Source organism: Hippopotamus amphibius, chromosome 11 (assembly GCF_030028045.1).
Source record: "Hippopotamus amphibius kiboko isolate mHipAmp2 chromosome 11, mHipAmp2.hap2, whole genome shotgun sequence".
In the NCBI taxonomy this organism is placed as follows: domain Eukaryota; kingdom Metazoa; phylum Chordata; class Mammalia; order Artiodactyla; family Hippopotamidae; genus Hippopotamus; species Hippopotamus amphibius.
The window spans coordinates 13,302,403-13,321,274 of NC_080196.1; the positions used below are offsets into that span (position 1 = coordinate 13,302,403).

Sequence of the window (18,872 nt, forward strand, 5' to 3'; positions counted from 1 at the left end):
TACTCAAAAGTCCTACTTTACCAGATTAGCTTTCTCTCCACTTTCAGAGGCTTCAGTGGTAAGCATAACCACCGTCATTATAACCTGATGTAAGTTTTCCTACAGAAAATCTTCTCAGATCCTCCAAGTCTAGGACAGTCAGTATTATTTTTGTTGCCAAACTAACAGCCCTTCCTCCAAAAAACAACTTGTGAAGCTATCCAAGAGCATGGGGAAAATGAACCCATTTCGTCTTCTGGAATGAACAATAACACAAAGCCAACTAAATGAAGAGAAGCAGAAAAGTAGTAAAAGAAAGAAAAATTAATAAAGGGCCTAGAAAAAGCAACAAAACAAACAGGGCATTAAAATCTTAAAAATACTCTTTGAAGCCCCAAAGCAAAGTCTATATCAGATGATCCTAAGTAATGAAGTTAAATTCAAGGATTACAGAAGTGAATCTTTAAACCTGGACAGGTTAAAGTGATTGGATTTTTTTCTCCCCAGGAACTAAGGGTTCTTCATTTGGCAAACATGGCAAAAAACAAAAACCAAAAACCCCCAGAACAACAACAAAAACCCTATCAAAATGCCACTGAGGTTTAGAATAAATACTCAATTTGGGGGCCAGAGATAAATTCAATTCAATACTATACACATATTAAGCACATTCAATTTGTAAAGTACCGTGACTATATTAGCTCTTCGAATTATATTTAGCCTGAGTTTAAGGGTTAATGAAAGAAGGTTGAGGTGGGGCAAGGCTGTTCCACAATCCTAACTCAGAACTCATTTATAATGAAAAAAAATTCTTTTCCTATACATCTTCTCACCAATTTGTAATCTCAAAATAACCAGAGAGGGACTTTCCTGGTATTCCAGTGGGTAACACTCCTCGCTCCCAATGCAGGGAGCCCAGGTTCAATCCCTGGTCTGGGAGCTAGATTCCGCAAGCATACTGCAACTAAGAATCCATGTGCCTCAACTAAAGATCCCACATGCTGCAACTAAGACCCAGCTCTGCATGAATGAATGAATGACTAAATATTTTTAAAAAGAGAGAGATATCTCTCCTTATCAGTACTATACAGCCTTCCTGCTTCTTATATAAAGTCTCTATTCCTATTAGTTTTCCTGACTTTTGACTTCAGTTCTATTCAACTTTTTTTTTTTTTTTCTGCCACACTGCTTGCAGGATCTTAGTTCCCTGAATCCAGGCTCTCAGCCATGAAAGCGTGGAGTCCTAACCACTGGACCAGCAGGGAACTCCCTCAACTCTCTCTTCTTCACATTACCCTCTATTAAACAGTAGTATTCAGATTATAAAATCTCCTTTCTCATGTAAACTTCACTGGATCTCTAACTATAAATATCAAACATAATCCACCTTCAGTTTTAAGGTTCTGGAGCCCTATTCTCCCAGAATACACTGCTGTTTTGATTTCTATCTGTTCCTCCAGCTATCTTTATTTTGTTGAAGACTGTCATGAACCCTTAAGTTTTCTTCCAGGGATCTGTGAACTTTCTCCTTACCCACGCAACTCCCATGTCACTAGTTTTCCCTTTCCACATTTTTTGGAAGTCTCATTTCATATAGAGTCCCTAATCAGTTTTCCCCCCTGCTCCATAAAGAACAAGGGCTACGAACCCACGACTTCACGTGAGACTTAAGGAATATCTAATTATAAAAAATCTTAAACACTAAATAGTAAAAACCTAGATGCTACTCTTTCAGTTATTTCCAGTTTAATATATCCATTCTAATATTACTTATTTTAACAATGCATCTCTATTATAAAGTATTCAAATTCTAGTGCCGTTATATTTGAATCTAGTTTCAATAATCTGAATTTAACCTAAGCTATTATTTGTCACATTTTACAACCCACAGGTAGTCCATTCAGCAGCCAAGTTTTTCCTATCCACCCAGTCCAAATCTTTCTAGCCATATAAAATCTATTCTTTACACTTTTCATTTCTTGTCTCAACATCAAGAGATTAAGTCAAAAAACATGAGCATAAAAGTTATTCTAGCTAAAAAAATTTAAAACTACAACTGGCCACAATCTTCAACCTCCTTTAAGACTCTTTAACACTAATTCATGAAGAAGAAATATGACCTGGCTTAGTCTCTTATTTTTAGACATCCACATTATTGAGATGGTATTAACAGATAATTAACAGTAATCAAACCACAAAGATGAGAAAAGGAGTCCCTAAAAGACCTTTCAAACTAGCAATAGGAGACACAATAAAAGCCTAAAGCAACTTAACCCACTAAAAGTTATCTACAAAATATTGTTACTCTCCTTTCACAATCTGTTTGAAAACTGGATGTAAAAGTTTATTAAGTCACAAGCAAATGGGCAGGGAAACTGAAATATCTTTAGACAGAAGACGCGTTCTACCATCCTGTTTCTGACAGTAAACACAGTAAACTGTATCTGGTGGCAAGACTTTCAACTGGGCTTCCCAACACAGAAGAATCGTTTAAAAATATATTACAACCTTGACCATAAGCTAAGTAGCTACGAATAAAACATTTTTGAAAATACAAGGTCATCACATCTTTCCAATAATATTCTGTGCCTAATGAAATGGTTTTAATTAACGACACCAGACCATTTTACTTCAAACTAATAAGTAACTGCCTCATCAAAGGACTTTCCAGGACATGGAGACAATACCTGGGCTTTCTGTCATTATCAATTGACTCACCAATTCTGATGAACTATCACACACAAGGGCCTCTCATCACAAACAAAAAACCAACTATGCAGTAAACAATTTAACACTTGGATTTATTTTCCTATGCACTTAAATGACTGCCATTTCTATGAGGAAAATGTTAACGGTAACATATTTCTATGCAGTTTAAGATAGTTTAAAGGTTTGGCCTCATCATTCAGAAAACAAATTTTTAAATCCAATACAGGCCTATAAAAGATTGAACTTGGGTACATTAAAGAATTTGGAGACCATAAAGCATTTAAATCAAAAGGTTCTACCTAATCACAACAATTTCAAATGAGTCCTTACTATATATGCCAGGCCCCGTTCTGAAAGCTTTACTTATCTCATTTACCCCCTCACAATAATTTCTACTTTGCACATGAGTAAATTAAGCAGAGAACTTGTTCAAGACCTAGCAGAACAGGGATTCAAACCCAGATGCTCTGACTGCATTACAGCACATTTTTTTCTATCAACTATTTCCATTTCTATTTTCACTGACGGTATTAATTAAACATCTAGGATAAAGCAAATAAAGATAAAATAAAAGCCAAAACTACTTAGTTACTCTTGGAGTGAGTTAAGTATTCAACCTTTAAATATCCCTCTTTCTCAAAACTGAGAACACTCGTTTGCCATCAGAATCCAAGCAGGACATACTTATTTGGGACAAAGTATCATACAGCAGCTACCAAAACAACAAAAAAACTACACCATCATATAAACCAAGATTAGACAAACCATGGTCTGTCTGTAGCTCAAATTCAGCCCTCAGTGTGTTTTCATACAGGCCTCAAGCTAAGAATGAGTTCTACATTTTTTTAAAGGGTTATAAAAACAAAACAAAGAACTTGCAGCAACAAAGCCTAAAATATTTACTATCTGGTCCTTTACAGAAAAATTTGCAGACTTCTGATCTAAGCTACTGAGTAAAGGGGTTTCCTCCCCTGCTTTTTTAAAATAGCCAAACGCAGAAACTGACTTGTAAGACAAACTGCATCTAGGAAGATAAAATGAGTGGATTCCTTTAGCTCCAAACCAGAAGACAAAAATCTCTGAAGCACACCCCCTCCCAAAAAAGGGCAAAAATAAGCAGTTCCCCTCTCACCAGGAGGTGGCAACAGATTCTGGTTCTGGTTTGCCCATGGGCTCAAGTTTTTTGTGGTGGCTATTAAGAAAAACAGCTTGACCTCTCCAGAGCTGACTTTCTGGGCCTGACAATATGCACAGAAAGGAAATGGGAACGGAGACTGAACAGGTGTCAAGAACTAACCACATACTCTTTAGTGATCTGCTCACTCCCACCAGAAAAATGATACCATTTCCTAAATGCACCTGAGCTAAGAGCTAGAGGGTAGGGAAGAAGTCAAGTGAAAATGCTCAACTTAATCATTCAGTGCTGTTCTTCATTTTTGCTTCTACAATTCTTAAGTTACTACCCTTCAGTTAGTTGAATAAGACAATGGATTTCTGTCTCCACAACTTCAAGCAAGATGCCATTTTAAAGATCAGAAGTTACGAGGAAAAAAACTGTAAACTTTAGATATACCTCAGCAGAGCTAAACCAGAAGTCAAAACAGGAAATTACAAGTCAGTTGAACACATGTGAAAGACGCAGGTACTGCGTGACTGCACAAGCCAGTTGGCCTGACAGGCAATGGCAAACATCCATTAACTAACAGTGCCAGGTCTCTCATTCTTCTTTCAACCCTCTACTACACAAGTAAAAACTTCATTTTTTCCCAGAAACCACTGGACATTTAATCAAAATACATTAATACAAAACATGCCATGTCATGAAGCTCCTTGCTATTCATGATGACTCAGCAGCCACTGCAAAACACAGAGGTGACAGCCTAGGATAGTTGACAGCAAGCAGGTAGTCTACAAGTTCACAAAAGTTCCAGTAAGGATTAAAGAAAGTTCTTGTTTTAAGATTAAAAAAAAAAAATCCTTAAATAAAGTATTCTTTTGTATATCCCTGGATACTTTTCTTTGGTAGTACCTGCCAATATTAATACCTGCACTGTTAAGAAATCTCCAAACACCTTTAATCCCAATTCAAAAGCTACAAATGTACTTTCTTTTTCAATTAAAAAAGAAAAGCTGAAAGTATTTTAGGTAGGGGGAAATCATAAACTATCAAGCTCTAAAACAAAACTGCACAGTCTGAAATCATATCAGCTCTAGGATAATTTGGATTATAGGTGTTATGTTGTTAAGGCATCATCTCTCCCAAATTAGATTTTTATCTAAGTACATTTAAAAATATGGTGTGATTTTGGCTTTTGCCACCTGGAATATATGAGCTCCTTTCTAAACTCTGTCCAGACCGTCCAGTGCCTGTATTTACAACATTTCATTTTTTATGTAGTAACTTTCTTTTAAGGAGATCTAAGAAAGCACTCAAAGACATTTATTCTTCAGGAAAAACAGAAAGCATGTGTGTCTAACTTCCACTCAACAAAAGGATTAGGTTAAATGGCCAGGCTTGTGACCTGAACTCTAACCTTAAACCTGCCTGCAAGTACCCCTGCTCCTCACAAGAGTCTGAAAACCAAGCACTTTTGGTATTTATCTGGGGGAAAACTGGTGGGAGGTAACAGTAATGTCAAGACATGTAACCATTAGTAGAGAGCTACCTAATATTTTAAACCACAATTTTAACTATTAAGAAATGTCTCTCAAATCTTTACTTTAAAAATTCTGTTTTTAATGATAGAATTTAACACCAGCACCGAACACGTTAAAGTGTTCAATATCCATTACCATGCGGAATAAGGCAACCTAGGAAGTCTACTTTAACAGTATGCAACAAGTTATCAGACCCTTTTACTATACTTTTGTTTTTTACAGGTTTAAGACCCACACTTACTTCCTACCTTAGTATCACTGAAAAGTTTTATAAATGACTTTTATTACAGTATTAACATTCTCCGACTCAATCCCCATTACAAACAAGTAAGATTTAAAAAAGAGAATTTTCTCAGAATCAAATGTCTCCGTTGCAATTAGGATAAACTTCTTTTCATAACTTCAAATACCCACGAGTGCACAACGTGGTTAAATTATAAGACCACCAACATTTCTGGAGTGTCAAAAATACCTAAACTTCCAGAATACGCCTCGTAATATTAAAATATTTTGTGCATGAGATCAGAACTGGAGTCCCGGTCAACTGTGCCTAATGGCCAATTCTAGCCTCCAAAATAAAAGGCGCGGGGGGGGGGGGGATTCGACAAAAGTGGGGAGGGAAGCGTCTCGCGACGGCAAAGACACGTTAAGTGTGGAGAGGGACTTTCAAAATGCCCCAGTGCCTCTACCTATAACCCGGTTAAGGGGAAAAAAAAAATCTAAGTCAACGCTCTCAGATCGGGGAGGGACACGGGGAGATGGAGAATGAATTAACAGGGTGAGAGTGAGGTATTCCACATTCCGCGGAACAGCGCCCCCGCCAAGCCCCCGGGTGCCCCGGAGGCAGATTCCCCCGGGCAGCCCCCTCCCCACACGCGCCGAAACGCGGGAGACGAGGAAACAGCAAGCGCACGGGCCTCCAGCCACGTCTCTCCTCCCCCCTCGAGAGGACGTGAGTAATCCCCCCAAACCCCCAATCCCCGCCAAAAACGGAAGGATTCTAGGCCCCTCGCGGCCCAGGACTTCTGTTCCCGCCCTGCGCCGGCCGGGGGAAAGCCCCAGGCGGACGGGGCTGCGGAGAGGAGGCCGAACCACACGTGTGCGCCGCGGGATTGGCCTGTCTCAGCCCACTTCCCGTCGCCGCCCCAGCGGCCTGAGCTCCCGCCGCCTCGCTCGGGCCTTCGCTCGGGCCCTCCCGTCCGCTCCACGTGGGGCGCCGGGGCCCCGCGCCGCCCGTTCGCTCCCGCCCAGTCCGCGAGCCGCTGGGCACCCGCGGCCGCCGGGCTTCCGTACCTGGTGCTGTGGTCGGCCCTGCTGGTAAGGCTTAATTGGCCCCTGGTGGCAACGCCGGGTCCGGATCTTGCCGCCGCCGCCGCCCCCTCCTATGCCTCCGGCTCCCGAGGCCATGGCGGAGCCTCCGCGGCTTCCCCCTCCGGGGCGGGAGAGGCAGAGGCGGCCTTAGAGCCCCCCCCGCCCGGCCCCGGCCCAGAAGTCCGCCCGCGCTGCCCACACAGTGGGGCACGGGCACGCCAGGAACCGCGGGGCTGCGAGCAGGAACGGAGAGAGAACGCGCGCTGGCGGCAGGGAAAGGGGTGGCGGCGACAGAGGCCGAGGAGCTGGCTCCGGTCCGGCCGCCTGCCGCGGACCCCAGCCTCTGTGTATGTCACCGTCTCTATGGAGATTCCCCCGCAGAGGACAGCGTGAGACGCTCCGGGCGCTGCTGAGGCCTAACTCGACCGCCGGCTGATGGGGATTCTTCTTCCGTCGCCCTAGCCGGAGCTGCCGCAGTTGAAGCCGCCGGCGCCGCCCGCCTACCCCTCCCCTTTGCGCACAGTGCCCGCCCCGCCGTCGTCGTCGTCGTCGTCCCTGCAGTCGCCGCTGTTGCGTCTATTGCCGCTGCTAAGGCCGCCGCTGCGGTCGCGAGCCAGAACGTCGTCATCGTCAGCGCCCGACGAGTTTGCATCATCACGCTGCGACCGGGTGATAGGCGAGGAAGGAAGGAAGGGCTGGTCGAGCCCGCGCTCCCGGGCGCGCGGGCCGCTGGGAAATGTAGTCCACCGGAAGAAGGCGACTTAGAAAGGACGAGGAAGGAGAGCCGCGGTTCGCCGCAGAGGCACAAAGCCAAGGGTTCCATTCCTTTTACTGCTCTTGGCTATAAACGTAGACTTTGAAAGAGGCATTTAACACGAAAACAGTAACCTCCTTCCCGCTTTCCTCCCCGTGGTTAGTAAAGCGGGCAGAAAGTAAGCAGATGGTAAAATCACCAACAGGAGCTAACAACATACAGTATTATGAAAAGAAAAAAACGGATTGAAAAGACAATGTCCATGATCTTTAAGCCTAAAGCAGAATTAGAAAATACATAGTTTCGTTAACGTTCCATTAACGTATAAGGGCTTTGTTGTCAGAACACACAAGTGCTGCAATTCTGGCTCCACTATCTAGTTTGACCTTGGATAAGTCAAAACCTACCCCCCGCCCCCGCGCCCGCCCCTACCCCGCCATAAAATGGGATCTTTAAAATCCACCTTATAGAGCTGTTGTGATCATCCAAGTGCAGCATTTAGTATATTTCCTGGTATACAGGAAATGCAATAAAGGGTTACAATGACTACCTACAGCAGTCAGTTCACATTAGAGATAAGTGGTATATTACTAGTAATAGAAGTACATATATATTTGCCCCAAATAGAAGGTATTATATTTAGGAAAGTGAATAAGTGAACTCGGCTCAGAGACTGAATCCACAAAGTATAGCTATTGTAAGAGCTGACCGTTAGAAAGCTCTTGGTGTTCACGTGGTCCAGCCCTCATTCCACGGACAAGACAGGGTTCCAGAGAATTCGGGTGGCATATTGGGGGACCCTGATCTGGGCAGTCAAAGCCAGAAGTATAACCCAACCTTTCTATGAGTTCAATCAAGTAACCAAGTGATTAGGGAGAAAATCTACTACTGTGAAAAAACAAAGGCTTAATGTTTCATTGAGACAATTGGTCTTAAAACTTATAAATAACTTCAGAGTTAAATAGGCTTAATTTTAAATCTATCACTTACTAGCTGTGTAGCCTTGGGGAAGTTACTGATCCTCTTTCTAAGCTTCCGTTTCCTCATCTGAAAATAAAATGAATATTAACCTCAACAGGTTGGTGGTTCTGATGAAAGTATTTACATGTATCTATATAGTTCATAATAACTGCTTAGACAGAAAGCATCTAATATCCAGTTATCAGATACAAATAATTAACTTCAAAACTTTTATACCTTCTCTACCATCAAACTGCATGATTCCAATCACTATGTAAATCACATAAGTCAAAAGGTGAAGCCAAACTTACAGTATTTTGGAATTTGTAGTACCTTCCAGCACTTAAGGAACCATGCCCTATCAAGCATAGTTTTACAGAACAAATGGCACGTCTGACTATAACCACCAAGACTATAAAAAGTTCCCAAATACAATGGACAAAATTAATCTACCTCCTTTTGTGCTTCAGTGTCCTAACTTCATGCCCCACTCCACCACTAACTCCCCGCTAGACTCTCCAGGTATACAAGCTCTTCCCCCTGAAGCACTTCATCCTTCTTCAATACAGTTGTTTGTCTTTCATGGTTCTTAGCTAAGCATGTGACAAGCAGAGTAATTCCTAATAAGCTAACTCCCTGGAGAGATCTGTACCTGAACCTATAATTGCACTACATACATAGGAGATTGAACTGTAGCCACATACCATTTATTTGCCCTTTTCACCCTACCAAACTCAAAATGTCCAGCCCTGGAGAATGAACTGGCTGGGACTCAAAAATCATTGCTTTCTTGGGGGCTGTTATTTGGTATATGAGACAGCATTGATATCCCAGCTCCGAAAGGAAAGGACATGCAAAACTCAGGTAAAACTTCAGAATAGAAGATTAGTAGGATTCGGGAAGATAAGGAAAAATCCACATCCTCCTTTAGCCTTGATCTCATTTGTTTAACTCTTTTTATGATTATTTCGTTGAAGTAAAACTAATGTGAGCGAACAATAATACTTTAGTCCCACATTCAGGTAACAGTTATTGGAAACTTTACCAAGCTTGATAGCGGAGAAGAAATAAGCAAGAAGTCTGCATCCTAAACTTCCCGCTGCCTAAGTTTACCCTGAAATAGTATCAGCCTCACTATGGGATGAAATTTCTTGTACATTGTTTGGGATTCTAAAATAATACTGTTTCTGTGCTGAAATTCAGTTTGGAGTTACAAATCACCAAATCTAGAATTCTTCACACACCTTTGGTACAGAACGCATTGTTCAGTTAGGAATTACTAGTAGTAGAATGGGTTCTAAGTTATTCTGATTATAAAACTTAATCTGCCCACCTTCAAATATACAAATAATTGTTGAATATTTCTTTAAGAGGTACTATATATAAATTGGGAGAAATACCAAGTGGTATGGAATAATAATAGGGATTCTTGAAATCCTTCCAGACATATTAGGAGTTAAGTTTTGGGGGAAAGGAATAATAATTATTATTTAGTAGTTATAAGTAAGCAGTTTCTATAAATGATAAAATGTAATCCCTGCAAAACGTATGCTATTCTGTAGTTCACAGAATTGGAAGCTATCACTTGTAGGTTTTCTATTATAAAGTAGTTATCTTCTTTATTCATCCTTTTTTCATTACTTCTATTCCCATCAGTCTTTAGGTCTAGACAAAACTGAAATAGCTCTGAGAAGTGATCTTATGTTTTCGGTTTTTTCACTGGGTGTATTTTAATAGAAACTAACTTCTCCCCTACAGTGTTTTAAATGCCAAGATTTTTCCCTTCACTGCTATAATCTGAACACATAGAACAGTGTTGACATGTAGCAGTAGCTCTACATATACTATAGCTCATTTGCCCAACATCCAATTACTACCGGTGCCAACTGTTTCCATTTTATTGTAATAAATAATAATGATGAAAACAGCTAAACTACTTTATATAACCCTTCCTAGCTTGCATACACTCATTTTCTATACTGCATAACAAATTAATACTTCTCAGATTCATTCATTTATTCATGAGAAAGCATTCCTGAGCTTTATGAACAGATCCCTCTGAAAATGTTATGCAGGAATTATTAACCTCTTATCTCTGCCATCACTCTGCCATTTTTGTAGCCAGTTTAGGAACCTACCTACCACTTAAAATTTTTCTTTTAATATTTTTTTCCAGTTCAGTGAGCTCCAAACTTTAGAAATCCCTCTTTCTGTTGGCCTTCACATTGACTAAAATGTTTGGATCCTAGTTCTGTCTTACTGCATAGTGAGAATAGATATTTGCCAACTGTATGATATGATAGCCCATGGAAAGACTAGACTCAAATAGCAGGCTTAGGGTCACCTGGGAATTCCAGGACTCGCATCATGGCCTGGAGGTGTGAGGATATATTGAAGGATGGGAGTGGAGAGTACATCAACAGGGGCATTTGGGTGGAAAGGACATTGTACATCAGACCTCCAAATCACAGAGAGAACCCATGTTAGCAAAATCAATAGGATTCAATGTATTTGTTTCTACGAAGGATAAGAAAAAAAAAAAAAACAGCTATTCACATTCAGATCAAGTGGTAGAAACTGACACAAAACACAGGACAAAAATTCCTTCTCAATAAGTCGAAAACAAAAATTAGACCAACTTCACTTTTCTTAAATGTGGATCCAATTTTTTTTCAGCTGAAGCAGATGGTGTATTGGAAGAGATCTTAATTTATGAAAAGCCTCTTACTACTAGAGTCCCTCTCTCCAAAGAAATGTCTCTATTTTCCCCCATATAATATGGTATCCATCTGCCAATCATAAATTAGCAAATAGAGAGTCAGCTGACCTTTCTTTAGAGATAAGGAATACCCACCAATTACAAATGAAATACAATGTGGTCTACACCCAACCTAGACTGAAAAACAGCCTTTATATCTTCTTCAAAAGGTAAGAAAATTCTGGCCAAAGGAGTATTACAAGAAGTTAGAAAGGTATGTATTTACCCTACCTACACAAAATAAGGTAACTGCTATGATGTGTATTAAAGCAAATTATTTTATTGAGAGTAGTTTTAGATAGATCTCTATAATCTTCCACAGACATTTCTACGTGACAATTATTACTAAGCATTTCATTAGATAGAAAAATAAGGTTAAATTAGTGCTTTTTTTTGAACTGTATTACATTATAATGATTATAATCAACTTCAATCTCAGCTGGAAAAACTGAAAGTAGGGTTAGGATTCTAGAAAGATATTGGGGTTTTTGTCTGTATTTTAGGGACAGAGAGGCCACAGCATTGGGAAGATATTTAAAGATGTACATCATTATACTCTCATTAATTTACTGCATTCACTGTCTTTGGGGAATAAAGTAATAGTTAAGACTAAGTGAATTAACTAATATAATCAAATTTTGATTAACTATATATCACTTAATTCCAATATGCCATATAAGATTTTTCTTCTTCCTGACTGTGTATGTCAGTATACAATAGCTTTGGGCATATATGTGTTTATGTACCTTCCATTATTGTTGAAGGCACATTTTAAATTCATTAATCCTAAGTGGAAACTCAGCTTTACTGAATGAAATAATAGCCAAATTCAGGAAGACCAGTCCCATCCTAATATTTAAGACAGCTAATGAATCAATAAAGATTAAACATATATTGGCCTATAGGCAACATGTAAATTAGGATAAACATGTACAATTGAGATCAAGGCTAAAGGAGGATATAGATATTTATAAACAATTTATAAACAATCTAACCATTAACACTTATCGAGAACCTACTGTGTGTTGATTTCTAATCTGAGCATTTAGTATTACTATGTCAGCATACAAAACATTAAAACAACCTCTGTCCACACAGTACATTAATTATACTTTATCATTTTACTGAATTCTCTTAAGGTTTACTGTATTATGCTCTGCTAACTACTACCACAGAACACTAATAATTCACCCCCAAATTCTACTTTCTAAATTCTAAACACTTGCTATTGAATTCATCCTAGACAACAAACCTAATGGCTTAATTTAGTTTTTTTTTTTTAAATATAATTCCTCAGGCACACTAGAAAACTGGATTTATCATTGAGGTTGAAATCTATGTAAAACTAATGTTTGCAAAATTCAATTTGCTCACACTGAGACCAAGTTTTTTCATTTTTTAAAAGCATTTGTAGAGCATGCTGGAATGTATTAGACCCTAACTTATTAAGACTGCTTTTCAAAAGCATTCTACTAATTCACATGAACAACCCTCCTTACTGTACACATCACCCCACCATCACCAGAAAGGCACAACCTACCCAGTTTAAAGGATGTCTTTTGGCGCCTCACTACTCAGGGGCTGGCAGCATCAGTCCTTGGGAGCTTGTTAGAATAAAGCATCATCCCAGGCCTACTTAATCAGAATCTGCCTTTCAACCAGATCGCCAGGTGATTCGTATGCTCGTGACTTCTGAGAAACGCAGTTTTAAGAATTAACCATGCTATAGAATTCCTAAAGCATATCTGAAAGGTCAACAGTCTGAAACTAAACATTAGTTATGAAATATACTTGAACACTTTAAGGAGCCTTTTGCTAATTCCCAACTATCCTCCTTTATTTGTACAAATTTTATTTTTGAATTCATGAGAAACAAAAAACGGAGAGTAAACCATCTCATAATCCAAGCAGCTGTGAGCAGAGAGAAATTCTGAAACTATCAGACTGCTTCCTTAGAATTGCTGTGGCTTTTCTCTTTCCCAAACACTCACAAAACCAATTTTAAGGTAGGAACTTTAAGAGGGAATATTCTTGGTACTGGGTTACCATCTCAGAGCTAAAATGCTGGATAAGAAGTCAGGCAACTTGGAGTAAAATCTATAGATTTCACTTTCCTAAGCTGTGAGGACAGGAATGATGGCAGTTTTCTACTTAACAAATCATAAAAGCAATTAAATAGTTTACCTACCAATAGCCTGATCTCCTACATAGGTGCTATGAAGTCAAGACAAAATTCAGACACAGTATTTTCTCCAAAAATTACTTCTGGAAAGATATTAAATAATAGTAGATCTTTAGACTAAAAATTCTTTCCACAACACACCTGCATCTCTTCTTAATTCTTGCAACAGGGAAGCCCTCAAAACTTGTGAAACACAAGGAATGACAAATCGTTTTTAAAAGGCTCACACAGACCTCCCCTCCTATAGGCCAAATATAAACACATTTGTTCATATGAACACTTACGCGTCAAGACATCAAGGTAATGAAGTTAACCAAAGTTTCTGTAAAGAGCAGGCTTGGGAATCCCTGTTCTTCCCTAGTCTTCAAGCAACAATTTAAGTAAGAGTTGATGAACCAGCAGCATATAGCACATGTAGATTTTTTTTCCCCTCATATAACATTTGGTACATTTCACCATTACCACAGTGTGAGCAGAAATGAAATTAAACATTTTAAATTTTCATTAGCTTCTTTTTCCAAAGGAAGCTAGACCATTACCTGAAATGAAATTCTGGATTTAGTACATTCTTACTGTCTGTTATCACAGGTAGCAGAGCTGATTTAACAGAGCAACTAACCAAACATAATGGTTAACAAGATGATTTTTAAACCCAGTACCTATAACCCTCGGCCTGTCTTCAACCTATCTCACCTTGTTTGGGTCCATTATAAGGACAACAGGATATCATGAGTCACCACAAATGTTTCTTCAAAAGCAAAAAACAGAAAGAACTCTTCAAATAGTCTCCAAAGCAAGTGCGAGTGAAGTTATTCTACACGCAGTATTAAATAGGCAGAATTGCCAAACAAACAAAAGGCAACTCTGCAGACATGCAGCAAAGCCTGTTAAACAGACCACCTCCGGTTAGAGAAAGCTACCTCTGCCCACAAAGGTTTAGATTCAGAATTAAAACATCAAAGCATGCCAGAAGTCTCTGCAGAGGCCCTAACCAAGCAACACACAGCTTCTACCAGCCACAATTAAATCCAAGCCGCAACTTAGATGCTTTAAATTAGTAATAGTTAAACCAGCTCTTTTTCACTTATGTGGTCACAAAATCTTGCCCCTTCTGTGAGTCAGCAGTAACTCCTAAGTACTTGCTATAAGAAGCACCTGCTTTTAGGCCCGTGTCTTTCAGCTGAGGTGCTGAGGTCAAGGAATGATCTCAGCTTTGTGCCTGCCAGCGCTGGAGGATAATCCCTTGTCTCTCCCAGACTAGACAGTGCCATGCGGAATGGCAGTCACTCTGCAAACAGGGGGTGAGAACCCAAACCTACAAAAGGCCACTAGGAGTAGGCAGTTGGGAAGGAAAAGCCATTCTTCTGTTTTCACTGCTGGCCCTTGTGACTGCCCCTCCTGTAACTCACCATCTGGGGCACCCTTCACAGCTACACTTCCTCAGATAACAGCCTCTTCCTTGTCTCAAGGTTTGCTTTGAGTTTACAAACAAAAGGGAGCTGAATTTTTGCCTTCACTTGCTCCATCATTAACTTTAGAACAGGATTTTTTTGAAGTCCTAAAGACTGAGATGGAGAAAACAAAATGCAATAGTTCTTAGAAGCTTTCTGTCCTAAGATCAAACTAAGGAAAAGAAAATTACAGCAGCCAGTTCTACATCAGGTCTAAACAAGACAAGTCAGATCATTTGTTTAGATTTTTTTCAGCACCTTTCACTGACAGCTTCCTACCCATGCCAGCAGTATAGAAAAAGAAAGGGGAAATAATTAATGGGTGACATAAAAGAGTAGGGAGGGCTGAGGAGAGAAAGGGGAGAGCAAATTTTAAATTCTGACAAATAGTTACGACGAGCAATTTCTGAAAAATTCTGCCAGGTCCGCAGCCGACCTGAACTCACCTTTAGTGGATTGACCCTTCATAAGTCAGTCTTCTGAGTCTAGACTAGCTCTTTGTTGACCCAAATTCAAACGCTGCAAAATAAACGGAGAGATGAGGGGTAGCTTGCAGGAATGGTGCTACGGACGGGAAGAGGATCACTTACTCACGTCGTAAATAATGAAGGATTAATAAATAATATATTAGAAAGAAAAGCCCCTCCTTATTGCCACATCACAGTTTCCTAACATTTTGTATCCAGAGTAGCAGGAGCGAATTGGATAAATGTTTACTAGATGGATGAACGTGTATTCATAAATGTTTGTTATTTCAACTCATTTCCTTCAACTACTTCTATGTGATGGAATTTTTTTCTGTGTATTTCAAAAGTACTTTAAAATTTGTTAAAATATTCTTTTATTATTAAAACACCTTTATTCCCTCCCCCCTTTTCTTGTTAAACACAGTTTAGCTGAGACCATGTACTGCTTGCTGTGGCAGAAGTAAACAGAAAAATATGACTTTTATGTAATCGGATGAAGACAGTGCTTTCCCTCAAGGATTATACCAAAATAGGAACTGTGAACTACGGGAGAAGGGTATATCCTTTAAAACCAGACCTCGGGAATACTATGCAACAAATATTTCCTATATTCTGAGCCATATGGTCAGCAGATAGAAACATGATGATGACATAGGTCCTGCCGTTTAGGTACAAGTAGAAATGGTTATATTTTTACTTTCTTTTTAAGCATTGAATAAATACTTATGCAAATAAATTTCCTTTTGGAAATATGTATGGCATAAATGGCTGTAAGTTTATATTCTTTATTTTAAACAATTTTCAGGCAGAAAAAAGCTTCACATAAACAAGCATTGTCCCCACTCCCTGGGCTGAGTGAAATTGTGGTCAGGAGGCTATTCCTTTATTTATTTATTTATTTAAATTAACCATTTTAAAAATATTTATTTATTTATTTATTTATTTATTTATTTATTTATTTATTTATGGCCATGTGGCTTGTGGGATCCTAATTCCTGGACCAGGGATAGAAACTTGGCCCCCTGCAGTGGAAATGCAGAGTCCTAACCAGGGGATCGCCAGGGAATTCCCTATTCCTTTATTTAGACGTAAATAACTTCTTTAGTATAAAAGACCAGGGTAAAAGAAGATACTGTAAAAGGTAAACTCTAGACAGAGATACATAGCCCTGAGGTTGCAACGGGACAAACTGTGTCCCCAAATAAATTCAATATCCAAGTAAGATCTTCCAGAGGTGAGGAAGAGACAAAGGAATGTGATTTAAAGTTTCCTACACTCTTACTTAGTAACTAAGTGCATGAAATAATAGCACTAAGGAATATCTGGTGTGAGCCATGCACCTCACTGTGTGTGTTTATGTGCTTTCTATTTCATCATTACAACGTCTTTTAGGGGGTCGGCTCAAAGAGAAGGGTTAAGGAGTTCACTCAAGGTCATACACTTGGTAGTTGACACGATGGGCTCTGAACTCAGGTCTGTCTGATTTCAAAACCTGTATTCCTTTTTTTAAACTGGGCAGCATTCTAGAACTTTCCACAGCCAATGGGTGGGGAGTGGAGCCTGAGATGTTTACGGAAGCAGCTCAGCCCACTGACATTCCTGCCTCTTCTCACCAAAGTTTGTCCAGCTGCTTCTCAGCCAGGGCCTTGGCAGGGTTTCTGGAGTGGAGTGAGAGCCCTGCTCACCAGGTCGGGGACAGCGGGAGATGTCTCATTGGGCCCCTGACCTGTGAGTTCCCTTGTTTGTAGGATTGTCAGACAACCTAGAAGACACCCAGCTAAATTTGCATTTCAGAAATGCAATGAATAATTTTTTAGTACAAGGATGTCCCCAATCATGCAAATAATGCATGGGACAATTTCTTTGCTAAATCTGACCACCCTGCTTCTTGGCCCTATTTCAAAATGTCTTGAATTAGAATTAGAGAGAGTTGCATGTATGCTGGAGTGACTTACAACTCTATATGTGATCTTTAGCTTAGAATAAAGATATCCATGCTATTGACCAGAACTGTAGGAAAGTCAACTGCAAGCACATCATTCCTGCCCCACACCTACCCAGGCTGTTCAGTGGTTTTTCATAGGATGCCGCCATTATTCATTTCATTTGCTTCTAGTGCAGCAGACATGTCTTGACACGAGCAGGCATAAGTGTGTCCATGACTCAGGTATTCAAGAAATGTAAATTCCTATAGCCAGGTCATGGAAGCAACCTAAATGTCCAACAACAGATGAATGGATAAAGAAGATGTGGTACACATATACAGTGGAATATTACTCAGCCATAAAAAGGAACAAAATTGGAACATTTGTAGAGACATGGATGGACCTAGAGACTGTCATACAGAGTGAAGTAAGTCAGAAAGAGAAAAACAAATATTGTATATTAACACATATATGCGAAATATAGGAAAATGGTACAGATCAACCAGTTTGCAAGGCAGAAATAGAGGCACAGATATAGAGAACAAACATATGGACACCAAATGGGGAAAGCACTGGCAGGGGCGGGGGGGGGGGGGGTGTTGGGGTGGGATGAATTGGGAGATTGGGATTGCCATATATATGTATATCACTACTAAGAAAAAAGTATCAAATTGTACACTTTAAATATATGCAGTTTAAAAAATAAATAAATAAATATATGCAGTTTATTGTATGTCAATTGTATCTCAATAAAAGTTATTAAAAAATAAATACATGCAGAGCTTCCTAGGTGGCACAGCTGTTAAGAATCCGCCTGCCAATGCAAGGGTCATGGGTTCGATCCCTGCTCCAGGAAGATCTCACATGCTGTGGAGCAACTAAGCCCGTGAGCCACCACTATTGAGCCCATGTGCTGCAACTAGTGAAGCCCACATGTCTAGAGGCTGTGCTCAACAAGAGAAGCCATGGCAATGAGGAACCCGCACACCACAACAAAGAGTAGCCCCCACTCACCACAGCTAAAAGAAAGCCCGCACACAGCAAAGAAGACCCAACACAGCCAATAAAATAAATAAATAAATAAATATTAAAAAATAAAAAATAAATACATGCAGTTTATTGTATGTCAATTATATCTCAATAAAAGTTCTTAAAAAAAGAAATGTAAATTCCTATTTCTTAATAACTCAACAGAATTTCTGTTCCCAAACCCTGTCTTTTAGAGGTAGGAGAAACATAAACTCAGTCAAGTCAGGTCTCAGCACCCGGCCTTTTCCTAGAGTTGTTCCTAGGGCTCACGTCCTGCTGTTGTGGGGTGGGGGTGGGGGGTGGGGGGGGGCGCTTCTGTTTCTTGATGTCCTCTGTCCCTGCAAATTGTTGCCAAGGCACCTTGCCCTCCTGGTCTGCTTCCCCATTCAGTCCAGGCCTTTGCATTCCTTCCCAGTCCTCCTGGGCTGAGATGCACAGTGCAGCCGTTTCCTCTCCAGGGTCTTCTTCTACTCTGGGGCCTCTGCTTTGGGGAGTGAAGCCTGATGCTCTCTGCCATTGAATCCTACTGTCTCAGGTTTTGCTTTCTCCCCAGGGAAGGGCACAGAATTCCTCTGGAGGACTCCAGGCACCTGTGTCCTTGGTCCCCTCCCCTGTCTAAATACCCTCTGCCTAGACAATCTTTCTCAATCGTTTTTTTTCTTTTCAAGCTTTTTCTGGGCATGGCCCCA

General features: G+C 40.1%; 1 protein-coding gene across 2 annotated transcripts in view; it reads right to left on the minus strand.

Annotated features, from left to right (window-relative positions):
- NUP153 (nucleoporin 153) overlaps window positions 1–12,787 on the minus strand; it is a 71,560-nt gene extending 58,773 nt beyond the window's left edge. The window contains exons 1-2 of one of the 2 annotated variants that reach the window (XM_057698950.1): window positions 12,670–12,787; window positions 8,402–8,458 (exon numbers count right to left, since the gene is read on the minus strand). In XM_057698950.1, the coding sequence (XP_057554933.1) occupies window positions 8,402–8,458 (57 nt within the window). In that variant the 5' untranslated portion in view covers window positions 12,670–12,787. Of the gene's footprint in view, window positions 1–6,639; window positions 7,148–8,401; window positions 8,459–12,669 lie in introns of those variants that run through there. The other variant, XM_057698949.1, reaches the window with a different exon arrangement.
- Between the last annotated feature and the right edge of the window lie 6,085 nt (window positions 12,788–18,872).